Genomic DNA, 22,638 nt, shown 5'->3' with positions numbered 1-22,638 from the left:
GAGTTCAGCAAATACAAGAGTGATACTGTGATATAACGCTAACATTGCAAAAAGTCTGTTTATGAATGTGGTGAGACGTGGTCGGCGGTGCCATGCAGATGCACCTGCACGGCATCCGCAATTACGCCCTCCGTGTTAAAAACACGGGGAAGCTGACGTTGTTGGGTATTGTGGTGTGATGCATGTGCTGCTGGCAGCCGCGTGAAAAAAAGATGGCTTTGACTAACACTCTCTGGAGCCGCCGTGTTTCTATCACACTACAATGAAATTTCTTCTCCCGTAGATAATCCATTATCAAGTGTAAGTTGTATTAGTGCAGAGTGGAAGTGTTTAGGGAACACAGCAAATCAGCCACAAAGTTACAGAGCGGGTATTGTCATCAGCATAAAAACTATGCACTGGGAGCTTCATGGAATGGGTTTCCATGGCTAGGCAGTTCCTATAAGTGAAATGTAAGTGGTCCACTACTTTTGCCCATGTAGTGTAGCTTGAGCGACAAGAAGAAGTTCAGCAACAGACAGTATGGTCTCGACAGAGCCGTGTGTAGTCCCAGACTCAGTCAGGCTCAAACTACACAAAGAGAACTAAGACATCTAGAAAGCCGGAATCCACAGAACAACTTAATTATATGCACTATAAACGGGAGCAAATATCTGTTTTTCTAATTTTTTCACAGTATTTTTAAAACCTGACATTTTTTTTCATTAAGAGCTTGCAAACCTTTGCACAGTGTGCACAAATGGATAGATGATGGACATACAAATCAGTTAAAATAAGTGGTGGAATAAGAAAACCAGCTATACGCACAACAATCTGTATGCACACGCTACAGTTACTGAAAACACCACAGCAGTCAGTGTACATAAAGTAATATATAGATAAATGAGCATGAGCATGGAAACACACGTGTGCACTCTTATGCGGTTGTTTTTCCATCTGCTCCTTGTTTTCAGGTCCTTCTTGGTCACTTTTTACTCTTGTTATTGTGGTCTGGATATCTTCAAGAAACAAGACTCCGAGTATAGGATGTTGTCATCTCTCTCTCTCTCTTGCATTATGTTTCGTTTGGAGGCAATCACCGAGAAGAATCTGAGCAGTACGTGTCCTCAGCAATCATAATCATGAACTCCCTACTGGTCTGACACACACACACACACACACACACACACACACACACACACACACACACACACACACACACACACACACACAGGCCTGATTGCTCCTCAGTCTGGTCTGTATAATGTTATAGATGCAGATTGAACATGCCAGTCAGGACCTCACAGGAGGACACTGGGAGGAAAAGTGATGCAAGAGAGGAAAGTAATAATTTATTAGAAAATCTGAGTAAAATGTAGCAATGAAAGAAAGTTAGTGCCAAATAAAATCTTTCTCTGACTAAAACGATGCTAGACTTTAAGAGACTGGACTTTCACCCTGTAATAAATGATTAACAAACTGTTTTGCAAATGTTGCTTCTTCCTATCTGTAACATAAAGGCGCACACTAATACACACACTTAACGCTCGTTGAGTTGCGATATTCAAGTGCTCTGATAAAGTGCTGTCTGGTGTTCTCTCACTCTCTAAGCCCCCTGAGACTAGATCAATACTCACTCAGCGTCAAGTTACTGCTAATGTCTTCATGTTTTTAACCAGGCAGTGTGTGCGTGTGGTTAGTGAACCTATGTGTGTGTGTGTGTGTGTGTGTGTGAGTGTGTGTGTGCCCCTGATGTGACCCAAGTTATAATTATCATTAGATGTCAATGAAAGTGAAAGGAAGAGTTAGACTCTCCAAAAAATTCCCAAAGTCCTGACCCACAGCGCCCCCTAAGGACAAGTATTGGAAGCTGCAGCTTCCCTGAAAGATTGATTTACTTCCGTGAGAGGAAAGAAGCTCTGTTAACTTATGAGAAATTCAGGTTGACTTATATTTGAGAATACCTTTATCTCTTCCATAATTAGCCTACATTCATACCTATAAATTACAGGGTCATACAGAAGAATACTGTAGCAATATATGTCCTGAATCAACAGGTATACATTACCTCCAATACCCAATATAGTGTGGTTTGCAGGATTTTAAATAAAAGGATGCTCTGTTTGATTAGGTGTCTGCACATCAGACAGGAACCAAATAGACAAACTTATCAAGAAGCCTGGCTATGTGGTCAGGTCTGAAGAGAAGATTCCAGCAGTTTATGGCGAGATGAATGCTCTAGAAGCTGAAATCAGTTTTGACCTACCCTGCACACCCACTTCATACCCTGCAGGTTGTCAACAGTAGCATTTTCAGTCAAAGACTGCAACTCTGAGCATCCCAGGAGGTCCTTCATACCCACTGTGATAAGACTGTTTATAGAAAAATAATTATATATTTTTATCTGCATATTTGCATGTTGGCAAATGTTAGTGATTGACTGTTTTATTCATTTATATGTTACAAACTTTATTGGGAATTAATATTGTTTTGCTGTTTGGGATATGTGGTGTTATGTCCGTGTTGTAGTTGCTGTGGCAATGTAATTTCCTGCAAATGATTAATAAAGGATCGATCTATCTAACGGGCAGAGAAAGCACAATATGCATTCTTACATATCAGGAATAATTTTACATTGCAGTGGAAAGCCACAGAGCAGTAAGCTTGGTAAGTTAGTAATCCTGTGTCCTAAAGGTTGCATCTTTTTTACCTACTACAAAGATTACTTTAACAGTATTTCCAGTTCAGGAAGTAGACATAAAGCAATAAAAATGCTTTGGTTCTTTTAAGAGAGATCACTGTAAAGTCAAATGTGAAGCCAAATGTTTAGAAGAACTGACAGAAATGGACAACTTGGATAAAAAATAGAATTAAATTGGGTCGTTGGAGATTGATCAAAACCTCTGTAATGGTCTGATTTTTTTCTAGATTTCAGGAAATTGGTTGCAAATAATGGCCAAAACAGAAAAAATAATGGCAGGTTGAATGAAAAAGACTGAATATAGACTTTCAATCATATTCAGAATGCAGGTGGAAGTCCTGTACATATACAAGCTTTGACTGTTATAATAAAAAGAAGTGTTTTTCCACATTCAGCCATTCTCTGATCTCACCTCCACCTCTCTTTATCCGTCCCCTCATCTCTTCATCCCAATCAATCTCTCTCTCTCTCTCCCTCTCACTAATGCACTCTTTCATGTGCTCTCCTATTTCTCTCTCTCTCACTGCTGCCCTCTTTCCCTCACCCTGATGTCTCATGGCTCTTTTGTAGGCCCTCTACATTTTTGGGGGTAATGTGATCTCCCCTATTCCTCCCCAGGGTGGTCCACTCCTCTCATTCAAATAACAAGGTCAGGCTGAATGGAGTTGGGGAACAGAGGAGGGACAGTGAGAGAACAAGACTCAAAGAGAGAATGGGGAGAAAGTTAGATGACGGGTATGTAAAACTGCCATTATATCTCATTTGTGTTCATTCGCAGCTTATGCTACAGGTAGGGTGTGCATAGAGTGTGCAATGTGATGCATTGCATCATGCAAGCAGAGTGTGTGTGTCTTAGCAATGTACCTGTACCATCTGTTAGATCCCATCCAGCAGCTGCTGCTGTTTTCAGTCTAACGAGGCAAGCCTAGTATTTTCCCAAAGAAGTATTCCATTAAAATCTACCTTATCTTTATTTACACTTACACTGTAACAAAATGTACTTATTTCATGTAGTAAGTACAATTTTTTATTAGAGTACTAATATCTAGTGCTTCACATTTCAAGCCACACTTAGCCATTCACACATCTCTTTTCACACTCAAACAGATGGATATATTTAGAGCTATACCAATATATCGGTCAATATTAGCTATTTGTCAATATATAAGTATCAGTATTTAAAATGGTGGATGAGAGAGATAAGAAACACCTTGCTCATCAGAGGTAAACTTCCCAACTTCCCTGTTGGCAATAGATCTGTTTGGAATACCGTGAACTAAACAACCGACTGATCGAAGCAGAGCGTAAACAAGTAATGCATGACTTGCTTTAACAATAAAGCAGGATTCTTGTTAAAAGCATTTTCACTGTATCTGAAAGAAAAATGAGTCCTGCCTAAGATCACTTCGGTGTGCAGAGACCAAACACCAACCTTGCTATTAATGAACTCTCAGCTTTACTTCCTGAGCAGCAGCTGTTTAGATCTCTAACTGTGCATCATTTCTTGTGGTACACCAATGGCATACGATACCTTTAACCCCCCACCATCCTAGATGCTGGATGAATGCGATGAGAATGATTACAAAACAGTAATGTTACAGGCTATGAAGCCAAATTAGCAATTAGCAAATGCATTCCACGTTAAACATTAGTCATCTGATGTACTGCCAATGTAAACATAATAATTTGCGCAGCTTTAAAATTGCTGTCAGAATTAACTTTACTGATGCTTTTCCACAATTCAGTAACAAGTTTCTCTTTCTGCAATGTTGTCAACTGTTTTACTTGGATTTCCATATAATGAAACTATAATAAAACAGGAGGATTAAGATGGCATTAGTGAAAGTCGTGCACAGGCCAGTCAGGGTTTAGTATTATTGCCGCTCTGTTTATAACAGCAGATCTTACAAATAAGGATTTTAAGCATACAGAATGAAAGCAAATTTACTTCCAAAAAGAAATAATATGTAGTATTATTCCCTTTGTTTCTGCACTATTTTTTTTGGTGTTTTTATTTCAGTGAATTTTTCTTTGTTTGCTCTCACTGTGGGTTACTGTCTTTCATATGATAGACTCACATGTTTACCTCTTTTTCTACCACAGGCTGCCATTTTTCTTTCCCCATGCATGAACCACCATGTTTCCTTACCAGGAGATGGGTATGCACATCCACACCCATACACACACCTATACACACCGCTACAGTGCCCCAGGCAGCACTCTACAATGTGGATGCCCCAAAGGAGCATGGGTAACTCAGTCCCCTCTATCTGCCAACTGCTGTGTCACAAAGAGGCTCGCATTACACACACACACACACACACACACACACACACACACACACACACACACACACACACACACACACACACACACACACAATTAACCACACAAGCTCATGCATTTATACAAGCACATACTCCATATTTTAGCTCTGGTTGTCATGACGCAGACACATTTCAAGCACATAATCAGCCAAATTTCTTTCATTCAATCCTGAAGCCAAAAGAGCGAGGATTAAGAGAAGAAAAAAGTGAGCTAATGTCCTAACACGCTGTCAGGAACGCTTTAAGGCATCGTACACACTCATCGCTGCACACTCGCTCACACAACAACACAAACCACCCATTTGCTTTTTTTACCAGTGCACTCTGAGAAAGTTATTCCAAGGACAAGTTACCCATAATTAAACGTGTTTTTCGAAAGCTGCGTGTTCAAATGAAAATCATTTTCACCCTCACTTGTCACCTCACAATGTGCAAATGTGTTTAACAAAGTCTGTGTTTCTGTGTCAGTGTGTGCGCGTTTGAGTTTAAAATTGTTGTTATTGGCTGGAGGAATGAAGTTCAGCTCCAGTTTGGCTGCAAGCTACAAACCTCAAACACACACACACACACACACACACACACACACACACATACACACACACACACACACACACACACACACACACACACACACACACACACACACACACACACATGTCTGGTTTGCTATCTTCGTGGGGACATCCCATTGACATAATGCTTTCCCTAGCCCCTTACCCTAACCCTAACCATTAAAAATGAATGCCTAACCCTAACCCTTACCCTAAACCTAACCATAACCTAATTGTAACCCTGACAGTAAAACCGCATTTTGAGTGTGAAAATTGCTTTCAACCCCGAGGGGACCTGGATTTTGGTCCCCACGGTGCAGAAAGTCCCCACCAGGATAGTAAAAGTCAGATTTTGGTCCCCACCAGGATAGTACGAACCCGTACACACACACACACACACACACTGGTCTGCTAAAATGTACAGAGGGAATGCTGTGGTCACACCTGGGAATGCTCTTTCAGCTAACCTGCCGAACATTTTCTCTGTCCCCATCATTTCCTCTCTTTTGCGGGGGAAAGTAACAAATCAAACTGACTTTACTTATGTTTACTTCTACTTTAAAGCAGAGCTTCAGATGTAGGAAGAAGTGTAAAAAAGGAACCTTTTGTTTGTGTGGAGAGAAAATCAGTTCATGGGCACTCTGATTCTGCCTAATGAATATGCACTAACATGTCTAAAAAAGCATCCATCATGCATGTTATAATATATATTATAAAGCACATATTTTCTACACTGAAATGTGACAGTTGTTTTTCAGTTTGTGCTGTTTAATAGAAATATTTGCTCAAATAATGTTCTTAGTTTTTTTTTTGTTTGTTTCGTGCTCTTATTTCTTAGTTCTGTGAAAATTATTAACCTCCGTGAGGAAACTGTCATAACTATGAAGTAAATATTAAATTAAAGCCAGGAGATGGTTGCGTCACAGCATGTGGACTGGAGACAGACTTTCTAACATTTTCTTTGTTCTGTTGTAAGGAAATCACCTGACACTGAGGTTTACACTGAAATGAAACATATAGGAGCAGTACTGATCATCAATGGGAGTTCCCTTCGTTATGTTATGTACTGTTGTGGTCAGACGTTCACACACACTCATCATAAATGTCATATAGCTTATAACTTGGGGCTTTGAATGATTTCTGCAAACTACCTTTTTTGAGGGTGAAATGATTATACAGCATACATCTTTAATTAATTTAAAAAACTATAATTGGGTGCACAAGTTTGAATTTTTTTTATTTAATTTTGCTAACCCACACACAGAATCAAAAGTATATATATAGGCTCAAATATATACATACACTCATTTAAATCCTTTAACATGTGGTACAGAAGGTTCTACACTGACGTTTAGTTCGAAAAGGACTATTAACCTCTGATTATTGATCATGACTGACTACAACCGGAAGTTTCTCTTGGCCAGCATAAAAGAGACTTGATTGACTTGTTGGACTGAGAAATACTCAGAACAATGGGAAAGTCCAGGAATCTAAGAAGATCTAAGAAGAAGAAATACAAACTACAACAAAACTATTGTATGTAAGTACATGCAAATGTGTCACCACTCGTCTAAGAGAAGTGGTCAAATATCCAGGCAGAACTATACCAAAAGCTTGTTGATGGTTACCAGAAATGTCTGGTCGAGGTTCAACTGTCTTAGGAACATTTAAACAAATATTAGTAGAGGTGTATGTGTATATTTGAGCCCATATATGTACTTTTTACCCTCGATTCAAACTTGTGTGCCCCGGGGAAAGGAAAAAAGCTTTTAAAAAACATTAAGTACCCCAGATTACCATAAAACTCATGCCCTTAATGAGTTTACGTAAACTTCAGACCATAACTGTATGACCCACACATTTTGTTACAATAGTGAATGTTCATATTAAACCTCAACAAAGTTTCAAATAGTCAAAGTTAAAAGATTGGGACACTGGATGTCAGTGAGAGTGAATATCTTTATTGTGGTTAACTATGAGGCACAGCTCTTGCTGTGAGCACAGAAGCCCCACCCACCTCCTATTCAAACCTCCTTCATGTAAGGAACAGCCAATCACAACAAACTTGGCTTAAAAGAGACGCTAAAGCCGCTAGTTTCATGCGCAGGCTGAGCTAAGGAGCTGCACCAGTGCTCAGTAAATGATACATAAGCATTATTTTAATCTGGAAAGCATGGAAACTAACTGTAGTAGTATTCAGGAATAAAGATCTGGAGCTGGAAATAAGAATAACAGGTCCCCTATAACTATAAGATATTACTTCAAATTATTTCCTCCTGTGTTATCTTTAGCTACTTTAAACTTAAATATTAACAAATGTCTTGTTCTTGACCTTTCCCTCTGACCACAACAATAAAATTTTAATAATAGTGCTGTGGTTTCTGTTAAGTATACCCGGTTATAGATCTCCTATCTCAATGAATGTTACACACACACACACACACACACACACACACACACACACACACACACACACACACACACACACACACACACACACACACACACACACATAATTTGACAATTTAGCACATAGCAGACTGCTATCACGGAGTGTAGGATGTACATAATCTCACAAAGTGAATTTTAATTCTGATTTAATTGGAATTAAAGTGGTTTTAAGCCAGAGTTAATGGATTTAGACGGACTCTAATCCTGGTTTAATGAATGCTGGTTTAGTGTGCTGCTTGCCCCTTTCATCATCCTAGACATTGGACCACTGCAGTCCAAGTGGTGAATTAATCAGCCACTTTTTGGTAAGCGGAGGATGGGTGTGTGTGTCTGTATGTGTGGTCTTTGTTTTGGGAAACATGTAAGGAAAGAATCTCTGCTAAGTTTGTCTGTATAAATTTGTGAAAATGTTTCATCTTTTTCGACTTTAGTGCAAAGCATTTCTGATTTTCTTTCCTAGTTGTTTCCATGATGTGTGTGCGTGCGCACATTCTTCACCATGTTCTTGTGGGTGTGTGTTGCTCGCTCTCTCTCCATCCCTATGTAACTGGAGCCCACCCTCCCCTGTCAAAAATAAAAATCATTTGTCCGTTGCACGAGTGTGTCCATTAAAAATGCATGGTGGAGGGAACTGGGGGACACTGGGGAAGAAACGTGATACTCGACTCTCCGGAAGGGCATCAGAGTACCACGGTGGACAAATGGCATCTAGAGAGAAAGAATGGGATGGAGAGGGAGAGAAGTGAGGGAGAGAAGGGTGAAATGAATGGGTAAGTAGGTGGGCATTGTGTTTTTCTCCTGAACAGCTCACTGCTAATGGGCAGAAGTAACGACTTTTGGGGTCCTTTGCTCTTCTTGTAGGTATACAAATAATCACACAACACAGATCCATCATCATGAATAAGCAAAGGTCTTTGCAGATGTGTTTTTTTTTTTTTGATTAAACTAGTACAGAAGCTCTTCTAGATTCCAAAACAAATACCAAATCAAGAGCTCTACAGTAAATTACAGTTGATTTATTTCCCCTTATCGCATGTGTCTCTGTAATGAGACACTGTTTTAAGGCCAAAACACACAACGCATGACAGCAAAACGTATCTAACCCTCCTCATTGGCTCTTTGAGGCCTGGTGAGATTGGGGCTAATTGAACATGCACTGAATGTTGGGAAACCCCAGAGCAAACTAAAAAGTTTTAAACTACTGTAAGTTGCCTAAAGTGAGGTCAAATAACCCTCCGTTTGACTATAGCGTGTGCAAACTGCTCTGCTTTTGTGCAGGTCCAACTGAGGAGACAATGTTCAAGTGGACGGTGCAGTACAGCTAATGTAGCTTCTTTAATCTCTTACTCATTTTAAAATCAAATGCCAGGGCTGAATAGGTAGGTTACTTTATGCAAATTTGCCTGTACAAGCTCATGAAAGTGGAACATTATCGCTACTGCACAGGTCTTATTCAGCACCGCAATATCTTTGAAACTGATTTATTTCAATGCCAAGGGTCCCAATTTTAAATGGTGACAGCATTTGGTTAAACAAGATAAAAAGAGACCAATGTAAAGGAAATGCAGGAAAAGTGTAAATGCGTTCTGAGTCTGAATCTGTGAGTTTTCAGAAGGGTGTCATTATTTTATCTTTAAATTTTACCAAGATAATAAAGTAAGGCTTTCTACCTGCCATACATGACATCACTTTGGGGTTCTTTAGAATATGTTGTTTGTTAAGATAAAAATAAATATGAGAGTGAATTAAATGTCGTCTTTTCTGCTTATGTGAACAATCGTCGTTTTTTGGGGTTTTTTTTGTCTTTTGTTTTACTTTTCTTCCCTCAGGGGTGTCTCTCAGCTGTCAGTACCGATGACATTCAGGTGTGAGTTCCGTCACTAAGCTGTCAGTGTGTACGTGACTATGTGTGTGAATCAGTGAGAGTCTATGGATTTGGGTTTTTTCCCCAAACTTCTGGCCTGGTGTGCTAAACTCATTAAGACAGTAAGCAATCAGATTTGAATGTTCTGTGTACTCTAGTATAAGTCATACATGCACATATTTTAAGGAGTACGGTGAGGCCGTTTTCTCATGTTCACATTGCTTGCTGTCATCTGTCATGCTAACTCTTTCTATATCTTACTGTGAGCCTTACTGTGCCTCTCTTAAGGGACTCTCTGTTTTCTTTCCTTAGTCCTGTCCATCTGCTTCCTATAACACTCGGGCAGTCCAACCTGGCTTTCCAAAAACGCCTTCGACAAAATCAGACATTTATTCACGTACAACCAAAATAGGCCGCCCCCTTCCAACAAAATAAGCCCACTAAAAAAAACTGTCCTGGGCCTGTTTCAATAGGGTGGTCGAATCTGGACCCAATTAAAACAGGGGACCCCCTAAATTTCCTTCACACCCAGCTTGAGGAAGACCCCAGATTAGAGGAATATTTTCCTTATTGCCGACTTTCACTTTTCACGGGACGGTAATTGAGCCCATGTGTGCTTGGCATTGCGAGGTGTTCCCTTTTTTGGTGGAGTGTGGATAAAAACGGCTCGTTGTTAAAGCCATCGGGGCCGATCACAGACTTGATAAATCTGTTCTTTCTTCCTCTTTCCTCTTCTTCTGGGTTTTCGCTACAATCCTAGGAATGTTGTTTGGAATTAATAGGAGATGGAGATTTTCTTCTTTCTGTGAGACTTGCTCAGACGTCCATGTGGGAAGAGGCCTAGATGTAGATGAGATCAAATAAACAAAGTCACCTGTGAGTGATTCCAGGTTCTAATGAGACACAAGTTTGCCTGTTCAAATGTGCACCCACACACACACATACATACTCACACATGCGCGCGAGGCCACACATAGTATGTTCTCGTATGCAATCACAGCCAATTTGATAAGCACGAAAGCAGGTGTTTGTGTCACTGATATCCTGCACATGCCGTATGCCGCCGCACCAACATACTGGCATACACATGCACGCTCAGTGAGGATTAGCCACAGCTTCTCATAAACTCCGTGACTCAACAGTGAGAGCTTGTGTTGTGCTCCCCTATGCGGTGACCCATCATTATCCTCACTCCGGCTTTGTGAGTGCTCTGCTCTGACAGAGAATGAATAGGAGCTTGTTAAATAAACTGAGGACGTTGCTTAGGTACCACAGTTGTCTGCACGATATTATTCTAAGTGCTAATAATAAGAAAAGCGTTGCTGTTAAAAAGTCTGATCCGTACCTGCAAGTGTGCTACGGAGAACTGCGCGAGTCAGGCTTTGATTCATGTCTTCCTAATTGTAATAGACCTGAATCCTCTAAAAACAACATGTGGATAACTCTTATGCACACACAGACACCCACATACAGAGGACTGCGTGTATGCACACACACACGCACACACTCCACACACAGGTAATTGTGCCCACCTGGGAAAACATCATTTAGTCAGGCGCCCCTTCCTTCCACTAACACTGCTCTAACGGCACGGATGTGTGTTCCTGTGTGTATGTGTGTGTGTGTGTTAGAGTGACCTGTTTTACCCTTTTCTTGCTCTTTGATCCCAGAATGCATTTGACTATCAAAACTCCCTAAGCCCTAAAAAATCCAATTACAATGCAACACTTCACAAACTTTGCATTTCAACGTTTGAAATGATCAAAATGCTTGTCCGCGCAGGCCCAGCAGCCTAGCTAAATTAAATAATAGTAATAATAATCATTTATTTGTCTTCTACACTGTAAAACTAAGGCCTCCAATTGCAGGCTGGTGCATATATAAAAGCAATTTTTAATTGCTGTAACATAATCATCAAAGTGCGAGCTGACAACCACCATGTTTAGCTCGAATTCCTTCACAGTCTGCTGAATGTGAGGCTACATAAATCCGTGCCTTCAGCGAGTATCTCAAGGATGAAGACACAAGCATCTACTCAAGCTTATGTTTTGGTTTCACCAGGAAATTTGTTATTTTAAAACTGTGCTCTTACTGAAAAATCTGTGAATTCTGACCATACCCTCTGAATTTTGCAAGAGAAACTGAGTCTCATCAGACAAGGCAAGGTTTTTCCAATCTTCTAGAGTCCAGTTTTGGTGAGACCATATGACAGCCTCAGTTTCCTATTCCAATATAGCTCATCTTCTTCAATATTCAACATGTTGTGTGTTAAGAGATATAGAATGGAATCTTTAGCAAATGGGCTGCAGCAACAGAAGACCACAGCTAAGAACAGGCAACTGTGGCTACAATTCACACAAGCACACCAAAACTGTGCAATAGAGGACTGAAAAATATTGCCTGGTCTGAGGAGTCTCAATTTCTGATGTAACATTCAAATGGTAGATTCAGAATTTGGCAAAAACAACATGAAAGTATGGATCCATCCTGCCTTGTGTCAACAGTTTAGGCTGGTATTAATAGTGTGACAGGTGTTAACTAACTAACACAGTCTAAGTAACTATTGTTGTGATGTGGTGCTATAACAATTTTTTTTAATTGAAAATGTAATTCATTTATTGCTGGCCATATCCACCCCTTTATGACTACAGTGCACCCATCTTCTGAGGGTTACTTCCATCTATACAGTGAAGAGTTGTCCAACTGGGTACAAGTAAAGTGTAATCAGTGAAGTGGCCTGTGAGTGTAGTTGCCAATTTTTGGTCAACTGACTAACTGTGAAATAAACTGGCTGTTTAAACTTTTCGTGTCTCATTGAAGTCACTGTTGTTTCTTCTTCTTCTGTGCAGAAATGTCACATATATCTCGAAACAAATACGATATAGAACCTGAAGCACATAATGGCAAAGGTGATACGTAATAAATACTTGCTTTGATTTGAATGCATTTACTATTTAAGAAGTTCTGTCAATCTAAAAAAGTTTTCCATGATATCAACAATTTCAGGGATGAAGACGTGCTGTTGACTCCATAGATGACACCACTGACGTAAAGGACAGAAGTCTGATGGCAGGCACCTGCTGTGCCCTTTTTAATAATCACAAAGTGATGCCAACAGTGACACACACACACACACACACACACACACACACACACACACACACACACACACACACACACACACACACACACACACACACACACCAATAAACATGAGCATGAGTCTGATCTGGGCAGGCCCCAGCTATCTTTGGCATCTCCTCTATTCTGGTGGTTGCTGTGCCAGTCTGCTCAGGCAGTGATGTCAGCTGATACAAATTGACACCACTACCAGCTGTTGCCCTGCCTTAATCATGTTAGGATATGTGGCATTTTTTTTTTTACAATGCAAGTTGAGCATTGAGCTTTATGTGCATAATTTAAAGCAGCTTGTTTGCACTTATTGTAACCGATCTAATACGAAGAAGCAGACAGCAAATCTTTCACTAAAACATTTACTCAAATATTGCCTTACACGTCATGAACATTAACAAATTAATGTGCTTGTGTGCTAAACTGACATCTAATTGATACAGAACTGAAAAGCAGATTGTCCTACCAACCTTCTTCTTCTTTCTCTTAATTTCCAATTTTGAATAATTAAATTCAAATTAGATTCAATGCTCAATGAGAGCTTCTTTCTTATCTGAAAACAGAACAACAACACATATTCATTATCGATCATAATAATAAGATCATGCAAGACATTGTGCGATATCGCTGCCATGAACTACTAGATGCTGTCTACTACAGTACTATTCAGGTAACTGCTGCAGTTACTACAGACAGCTAGCACAGTCACTACTGCCTGTTGTATGGAAATGGATGGCCATCAGTGGCACCTACAGGACATTAGCAGACCTGTATGTTAACTTCTGAGGTATGTGTTTAGATCCCAATGAGAGGGTCCTCATAAATAAAGCTCAATAACTACCTTAGCTTTAGCTCGTCTGGCTTACTGTGCTCCATTTAGTAACTGCTCTACGCTACCATCTTTATAGTTTTTGTAAATGCTGTCCTCTAATTGTGCTCTCAGAGCCTTTCTCAATAGTACTTTTTGTTAAGAAGACTCCTCTGCTGCCATCTACTGGTATAAAAAAAAAGATGCTGCAGGTATCATGAACAACCTACATTGCCCTCTGCATGAGTCTGTGAGTACGCTGAGCAGCTCCTTTAGTCAGAGACTGAGCTACCCTCGCTGCAGGAAGGAGCACTCTTGCAGATCGTTCATCCCGACAGCAGGTAGACTCTATAACTCCTCAACCATGATGTCATGAGTCACTTGGACACTGTGGACATCCACGGTCACCACTTCATGCATAATGCACCTTATATATGTATGAACATGTGCATGTATATATATATATATATTACATAGTAATAGTAGTAGTAGTTCAGTTTAAATCTTATCTTATCTTACGACAGAATAGTTATCAGAAATAGACAATCAGTAAGAAATAAGCAAATCACAAACCCCACAATCCACCTTGTATGGAAATTTATAAGAGAGCCCCTGACAACTCCCTACTTAATAAGCAACATGCTGAGAGACGTATTAGGTGAGCTGAAGGGGAAGCGTGTGCTGCAGGAGTCACAGATGGGTTCAAGGTGGGGATGGGATTACATCATATCAGCCCTCTCTTGTGTGCAATGGCGACTCCAGCATGACCTCATCTGGTCAGGCAGAACAAGAAATGAATAACATAATAATAATAATAATAATAATAATAATAATAATAATAATAATAATAATAATAATAATAATAAAGGTTTGGGATGTGTCATATTTGGTTCAGCATCAAGGATCATCTAATCTGTGGTAAACATTACATTTTTAATATATCATGTCAATCAAATGCAATTTTTAAAAATCCAATAAAATATAAAATTAATTCAAAACTAAGATACGTACTTATTTTAAATCATAGTTTTCCTGAAATGTTTTCTTCAATTTATAAAATTTGTATCACATGTTTACTATGTTCTAAACCTGATAGTTTCCTTAATAATCTGAGTATTTATCATATCTATGCATATGTGCAGATATTTTAACTGTGGATTATCCAACAAGTAAATGTCATTGTAGAAAAGTACAATGTTTTGAAGTGAATTTAAAAGTCACTATAACAAACGAGCTTGCAGATTTTGGCCTCACTTAAATTTTGTCCAGGAGATGGCAGTCTGTAGATACTTCATGCATGACAAATGCAGTATCCAGAGACGGCATTATGGATAGGCCTGGACAGTAAGAATAGCAAGCACAAAGTTATGTGAGTCATTGGGTTAAATGCTGTTGTTTTCTGTGAGAGTATGTGGTTTGTAGATGGGCTGGTCAGTGCATCAGTCCTTAGAGAGGTTCTAGGAAGTAAAATACAACATCAGCTTATGCTGTCGTACAGTAGTGACGTACAGCAAAGCCGAGATCAAGTTTTCAAAGAAAAACAAGGGTCATGCAGATGTGAAACATGATGGGATCAGATGGAACAAAATGTGATTTTTTCGTTTCCTCCCCTCAGTGTGTGGACCTTTTCCACACCACAATTTTGGGCAGCCATCCAACAAAACAATTAGCAAGTATGGGAATCCCAGCCCTGCTCTCATACAGTTCCCTCCCTCTCTCCCTCCTCTATCTCTCCTCCTCTCCCGCTCTCTCCTTGCAGCTGGAGCCAGGATAGAGGCAGCCAAGTTTATTTTCTCCTTGGTGGTCCCTTTGGGGTGGTGGCGAGGCCCCCGCCGTGCTCCTGCTGATGTATTAGGTGAGGGTCCTTTAAGAGATGTCGGTGGGACTCTTTTATTACTGCTACACTTAATCTTATTGTTCCTGTTAAAGGATACTTGTTACTATTCTTATTTTTCTTCTTCCTCTTCTTTTATTTAAGTAACAACTGTGTGTGATTAAACTCACCTACATCCCTGCTGCTAGTTTGAAATCGGAAGTCCTAATCATTAATGACGATAGTGTAAAAATCAAGGAAACTGAGAATACACCCAGGGGTTAATGGAAGCTTCAGTTGGCAATATTTTATAAAATTATTATTTTCCAAATTCACTCATAAAAAAGATGAGCAAAATACAAAAAAATGACTGACTGGATTGACTTCATGTTTTTTTGCCTTGCTCTTTTGCTCCCTGATGTAGTATTCAGATCCTTCTCAGATCTTTGTTTTGTCTTAAAACAACTCACAATATCCTAAATGAAAACTCTCAAACTGACTCAAACTGAGAGTTTTTAAATGGAAATGTCCATTTAAAAACAGAAGAGCTCAGAGTATTTCAATGAAAGGCTCTGATGAGACATTATGAGCTCACTGGCTGATTCTCACAGCGCTCTAGAGACATAAATAAATAAGTAAAAGAAAACAAAACATCTTCTTCTATTGAATGGCTGAATCTACAGCAATGTAGCTAATATATCATAAATAGATCAAAAGATATGGACGGAAAATCGGCCAATAATTATACTAGCTATAGCCAAACAACTTGGAAAACAGGCTGATATATATGACCTCATATATATATATATGTATATGTATATATATATATATATATACATATATATATATATATATGAGGTCATATATATCAGCCTGTTTTCCAAGTTGTCTCACTTGGATAATAATGTGTAAAAATTCTCTACATTTCTTAAAGTATGAAAACTACGTGTTATTTTTTTCTTATGATATAGAAAATGACTCAAGAGTACTTAACCTCCAGAGGTCATTTAGGTTATAGCCTAGGTGTTTAGTTAGTTGTTTTTAAGGAGTAAGTGAAAACTAGTGACCCCGCTTTCTCTCTTTTTTTGCGCTCTCTTTTTTCATTCCCAATAAACCGCAGCGAGAAAAGTGAGAGAGACAGAGGGGGAGAGGCCTTGTGTCAGAGCGCATAAATAACTGTCGACGTGATGTAAACACAGCGGTCATAACCCGGGCAAATTAAAACAACTGGTCTGGGCGGGATTAAAGCAGGTTTTCTACGTCTAAAAAAAAAAACCAAAAAAAAAAAAAAAAAAACCTCCAGCGTCCGCTGACCTCCAGCGACTCCCTTCTGATTGGCCGAATGCTAATTAGTCAATCCAATCACGGCATGCGCGAGAGTTGATAAGGCAAAATGCAATTAAGCTAACGAAAAACGACGATGGCTGCTCATATTTTAGCGGTGTAGTTTCATAAATAAAATAATAAACTGTTATTAACCAGCCCTGACAGTTAGGTTAAAATAATTTTAAAAAAGTAAAAGTCAGTGATAACAATGATACTTCTCACACTGGTACCCGGTTTATTTACCTTTCCTGCATTTACCCTATCAGCAAAGTTAGCAACGAGATAAACGTGATTTGGCGTGTTTACGCCACAAGAAGAGTAACTCCTTTATAACGCCCACATAATCTACCAAGGCAAACGTTTGTTTATGTAACGACAGCTTTGTCCACTGTTATCTTTCAGACACAACAGAGGGAGACTCGGGCTATCTGTACTTACGCTTTGTTGGTGGGCAGGGTCTACTATTCTGAAGGAATGGAGCGATAAGGCGGGTTGCCAGGTCAAACTATTGGCCCACACAAGAAAAAAACAATAAGGACTAATTACACAGAGTGTAAAAGTGGTACAAATATATTTCATATACTTCATGTAGTCTGTACAACAATTTGAGCAGTTTTCATGTGCCTTATCCAGCCATCCATCAAATCATCCATCCATCATAAGACAATCGCAAAACACAGGCCTGCATCAGTAAAAACGCATCTGCAGATTATTATTGTTTGTAAAAAAAAAATTTTTAAAAAAAAGGAAAAAAAGAAAAGAAAAGAAAGAAAGAAAAAGAAAAAAGAAAACGAAAAAAAGCAATTTAAAGTACAAAGTTTATCTTTGAACCAGCAAAGATAAAAGATCACAATGCATTTAAATAAACGATTTTTTTTTCTTTACGGGAACGAAGGAGAGTGGGATGCCCTCCCGTTATTCCCACTCAAAGTCTGCAGAGATGAGACTTGCATTTCAGTCACTATAGGATTTTTTTTTCATTGTTCCTTTAAAAAGGCAAAGAGCTGCTGCCGCTGAGCTGCATCAAGACGCCGTAGTTCCGCACAACCTCGTTGAGTTCAGCATCTCCTTCAAATCGTTCTCCGGTTTACCTGCAACCATGAAAGGCCACGTCTGCGGAGGAAAACGCAACCAGTTAGAGCGTGCACTGTCAAAGAGTTTAGACTAAATCAAACCTAAATTCAAAGCCAGTATGCGTGGAATCCCCTTGTAAACATAATAAAAACATCATTCATTTGGAGCAAACGCTCTCACTTAGTGATCTTGGGTGTCATTAAAACAAACATTTTAGTCACAAAGGCCACAATATAAAGCTATAACGTGGAACATTTAACGTTTTCTGGTACCAATATTCATAATTAATTAAGTTCAGTTCTAGCGTTTGATAAATAATTTTGAATTGCAATCCATTTTTTTTCCAAATTACTCCGAAACGTTATTTTTTTAAAAATTACATCACTGCAACATTAATTTCACCTGTCTCCCCAACAAATCACTGCTGGCACTGACGGCCTAACGATGAAATTATTTCCAATTGCACTTCATGGTCTGCAGCCTACAGTGATTGTAAACTTATTTATTACGCTTGCACGAGGCTGGCTGTTTGTTTGTTTGTTTTTTAACCTCCCTCGTGCACCTGCCTAGTTGAGCGATCGCCCTCCTTTGTCACTTTACTTGAGTAATTGAGGCCTATAATTTGGCCTTTGCAGGCCACGTTAAAATAACGAAACAACATTGGATTTTTATTAAAAGTGATTCAGATATTTCACTACATTATTATATTAAAACTCCAAATTGGAAGTGTGGAAATTTGGGGAGCAAAAAAGTATAAGCCCCTTAAGCCCATTCTCACCAGGTTAACAGGGTGGATATATCCATTTTCGTATTTGTCGTTGGCCAGTATCTGTCGGAGGTGCGCTATGTAGCTAGACGCCAGGCGCAGTGTGTCCAGTTTGGAGAGCTTGGTATCCGGTGGTACCCAGGGTAAGGAGGTCTTAAGCCGGGAGAAGGCTTTGGACAGGACTCTCATCCTGGCTCTTTCCCGGGCGTTGGCCGCGTTCCTCTGCACCTGCTTGCCCTCCTGTTGTGCCACACCCTTGGGCGCCGTTTTCCTGGACGTTGTCTTCCGTTTTTTGCCGGGCGTTTCTCTCAGTTCCTCGTTTGCGCATGAGCCCTCGCAGTTTGAGCTCTCCTCCGTGCTCTCGTTGGAATCTTTACCGGAGGAACCAAACTTCAGGATGCCGTCCAGGAGCTCGTCGTCGACATCGCTGAGAGACCCGGTGGACATATTGGTACCGTATTCCCACTGAAGCGGGCTCAAAACATGGGAGCAGAATTCTTCGGCTGGACACGATCGAACAGGATGTGCGCTGGATGTTCATGAACAACTAACTGTGCAGAAAGGAACAGACTTTTTTATCTTTGTGACCAGAGAGGGCGTTACCACATGCTGGGAGGAGACAGCGGTGCTGATCTTTCTTGCTGGCTCCCCAAAAGTTTCGAGGATCCCAAGGGACCCTGGATGAACCCAAGATGTAGGACATGTGTTTTATTTTAATCACCGTTCAACCCGGAACATGTGATTTCCTCATAAAAAAGAGAGACAGGTGCATTTATACATAGAATTTCTTTGTTTCTTTCTTGAACCTTTTGTCATAATTACTGAAAAATTACATTGGCAACTACACGCATGGCCCACCAATCATTTCTGTGCATCTACTGTATTTTAAGTTAACCTTTGTCTTGATTGAGACCTCCAACTACCTTGATTGAGTAGTTACAGTGATCACAGCACATAGCTGCACTCCTTAAACTATGCAACCTGAAATAGGGTTCACAATAAAGTGATTAATAAAAAAAAAACTTTTTTAATGCATTAGTTGCAACATGAATGAAGACGTGCATTCTTAAAAACTAGAAATGAACTAACCATTAGCAAAATACAAATGTAATCTGTGTAGTGATATGTTGTCCCTTAATTACAAGAAAAAGTAGTCTTTTTATTTTTTTATTTCATTGAATAATGAATTAGGAAATTAGATTTGTGCAAAATAATTGCAATCCAACTCCAAAAGGATCACAGTTTAGCCAGTTCCACTCACAGTGTCCACATAACTTTCAGCACATCTTGCCAGTTAACAGAATAAAGTGCAAGGACAGTGGGTGTGGGGTTTTTGGAGTGGTGTCACGTCTCAAATGGCAAACTGGCGCCTCAGTCCCCTCTGATGTAATAGATACCTGGCACCCACAATCCCCTGTTTGGCCTTCCACATCATTCCACACTGATGCTCCATGCACCGGCCCACTCAGGCCCAAGTCCAAACAACAGAGGTCTCTGGAGCTCCGGTGGGGTACATTACTGATAATCCCATGCATCCTGTTCACTTGCTTTTTTTGTTTAAACTGTTCGTCATTACACTGAAATATGACGAGTTTGCATGAAGCTCCAGGTCTTTCCTCCTGGGATGCGGGATTGTGTTTGTGGGTTCGTGTTTGTGCGAGTAGATCCGTTGGCTACACAGCTGAAGTGTGCGAGGAAAAGAGGTGTGTCTCCTGAGAGCTGACCTTTAGCCCCGTAGCTTCCGGTGTCACAGTGCATCCAAACGGGTATTATCTAATTTATCAATAAGAAACACACAGTGAAATCCTTCCATTTTGGCTGGGCTGCACTTCTTCAAGTGGAAAAGCCTTAAAAAGGATAGAGGAAGAACAAAGCTCTTTGGGAAGAAATACAGGACAGATGTAAGAAAATGAGTAAGAAAGTAGAGCAAAGAGAAAAAAAGATAAGTGGGGGGAAAGGAGGGAGAGGGAAGAGAGGAAGAAGGGGGTTTAATCTTCTGGGTGGGCTGGAAATCAAAGCACTTAGTTGAAAAGTAATAATAGAGTCTGTTAGATTGATGATCACCTCTGAGATACATGGATCCACCAGAGAGAAACAGAGAGTGCAAGAGAGAGGGAAAGGGAGTCGAACAAAAATAGCTCACGAAAACCTTTTTTTCTCTGTCCTGTGTGTCGATAAAACACAGGCCCTGATGTAACACTGTCATAAATATAATTTGTACACTTACTTAAATTCACATGTGGCCTATAAAGCAGAGAAACCCTATGTGGCGAGTGGGCATTCCCTTCTTCTCAATAATAATAACAAAAAAAAGGTCCTGTAAGTGTTTAGGAGAGTCTTTCAGTGAGCATTTTGCCCTCTCAGAGCCTCACTCATACTCACAGTGACATGAGGCAACAGGTGGAGAGGGGGCAGTGAAAAAGATGGAGAGAGAAAAAAAGAAGTGGAGACCCTGGCACTTATGGAGGGACATGCTGCTAATTAGCCGGTTTGGGGCCAAAGGTTAGGCTGGTTGTGTGATGTCACCAGGCAGGGACGGGTTCCAGATGTTGTTCACAGGGCCACCGAGGGGGACATCTGATCCTGTGTGTCATTATCATCTGTCTCTCTCTCTCTTCTCACAGACACATGCACAGCAACACCTCTGTTACATGTTTAAGACAACAGTGTGTTAAAAAAAACAGCAAATGCTAAATCTGTCATTTGAAAATCATAGAAAAGAAACAGAAGAGAACGCAATGACCAAGACAAGTGTTTTGACTTGTAACGTGAATTGGATCAGATAGATAGATACTGTTGTCCAAATGGACACTAATGAGGTGAAACTTAAACTAAATTTTAAAATGTTCCATGTGTTCATTGCATTATATGCAATTTGTCCAAAGCTTTTAATTACCAGAATATGTAGGTGGAAATGAAAATCCATGATATTCCTGTCTTTGTTTTTACAGGGCAAAGTATAACTGCACAATATGCTGAGCACTTGGTGACAGTGGGAAGGAAAAACTCCTTTTTAACAGGAAGGTGCAGCCATCTGCTGTCACCAGATGGGGGTGAGGGGAGAAAGACAGGACAAGACACACTGTGGAAGAGAGCCAGAGATTAATAATAGCTAATGACTGAATTCAAAGTGTTTTATAAACACATGGAGGTGAGTGAAGAAGAAGCTGTTTCAGAGTCTCAGGGCCTTCCACACCACTGTGCTACCCCACCCATATAAATGTAGAGGTGTAACTGAACCCTCATTGAGAGACTACACAAGCCATCATGTTCATATATTATGATGTCTAGACTTTTTGTCATAGAAGTTGCTTCTGGAAAGCACAGGTTTTATTCACAGTGTGCATGTAAAGATATGTTCGTGCGCCATGACATTGTGCCCCCCCCCCCCCCCCCCCCCCCCTTGAGGCAGCAGTTTATCTAACACTGCTGCAAGTGTTAATCAAACATGATGAAATGGGTTTTATTTCAGTGTCATTTTGTCTGGCACAAAGTCAAGACAGATGGTTTAGAGGAAAATGCACTGCAAACTATAGCATTAACCTGACGTTATCAGTATTTCATGGCATCAGACGAATTTATCGTGTTACTGAAAAAGAGTCTGATGTCATTATTGCTTGATTAGCGTCTATGCAGTGACATGAAGTTATCAGTGAGCAATGACAATAGAGATTATTTTTTTCACCTCATTTCAGTTTTTTTTTACAGAGCAAAGATGAATAAGTGTGGCTTTAGTTTCACTAAAACATGTTTCTCTTTTGATTTCTTTACTCAGGTTGCAAACCTTGTGTGTGTTTGCTTAAAAAGGCAAAAAACCTTAAGTGACGGTATGTTGCTGCAAAACAA

General features: G+C 39.9%; 1 protein-coding gene across 1 annotated transcript; it reads right to left on the bottom strand.

Annotated features, from left to right (window-relative positions):
• Window positions 1-17,518: 17,518 nt before the first annotated feature.
• On the bottom strand, window positions 17,519-19,570 carry tcf21 (transcription factor 21). The gene is made up of 2 exons (XM_063495745.1): window positions 18,805-19,570; window positions 17,519-18,065 (listed from the first exon to the last, which is right to left on the bottom strand). Exons 1-2 carry the CDS (start codon window positions 19,237-19,239, stop codon window positions 17,976-17,978), a joined length of 525 nt encoding a protein of 174 aa, XP_063351815.1. The 5' UTR covers window positions 19,240-19,570; the 3' UTR covers window positions 17,519-17,975.
• Window positions 19,571-22,638: the final 3,068 nt, after the last annotated feature.

Source organism: Pelmatolapia mariae, linkage group LG15 (assembly GCF_036321145.2).
Source record: "Pelmatolapia mariae isolate MD_Pm_ZW linkage group LG15, Pm_UMD_F_2, whole genome shotgun sequence".
Classification (NCBI taxonomy): domain Eukaryota; kingdom Metazoa; phylum Chordata; class Actinopteri; order Cichliformes; family Cichlidae; genus Pelmatolapia; species Pelmatolapia mariae.
The sequence above is the reverse complement of the archived record's forward strand: the minus strand, read 5'-3'. Positions and strand labels throughout refer to the sequence as shown.

Bases quoted from the DNA above. Each gene is read 5' to 3' on its own strand.
- tcf21 (XM_063495745.1), bottom strand. From the start codon at position 19,239: ATGTCCACCGGGTCTCTCAGCGATGTCGACGACGAGCTCCTGGACGGC. The intron at 18,066-18,804 runs GTGAGAATGGGC...TTTCCTCCGCAG, and splicing joins ATATCCACCCTGTTAACCTG to ACGTGGCCTTTCATGGTTGC.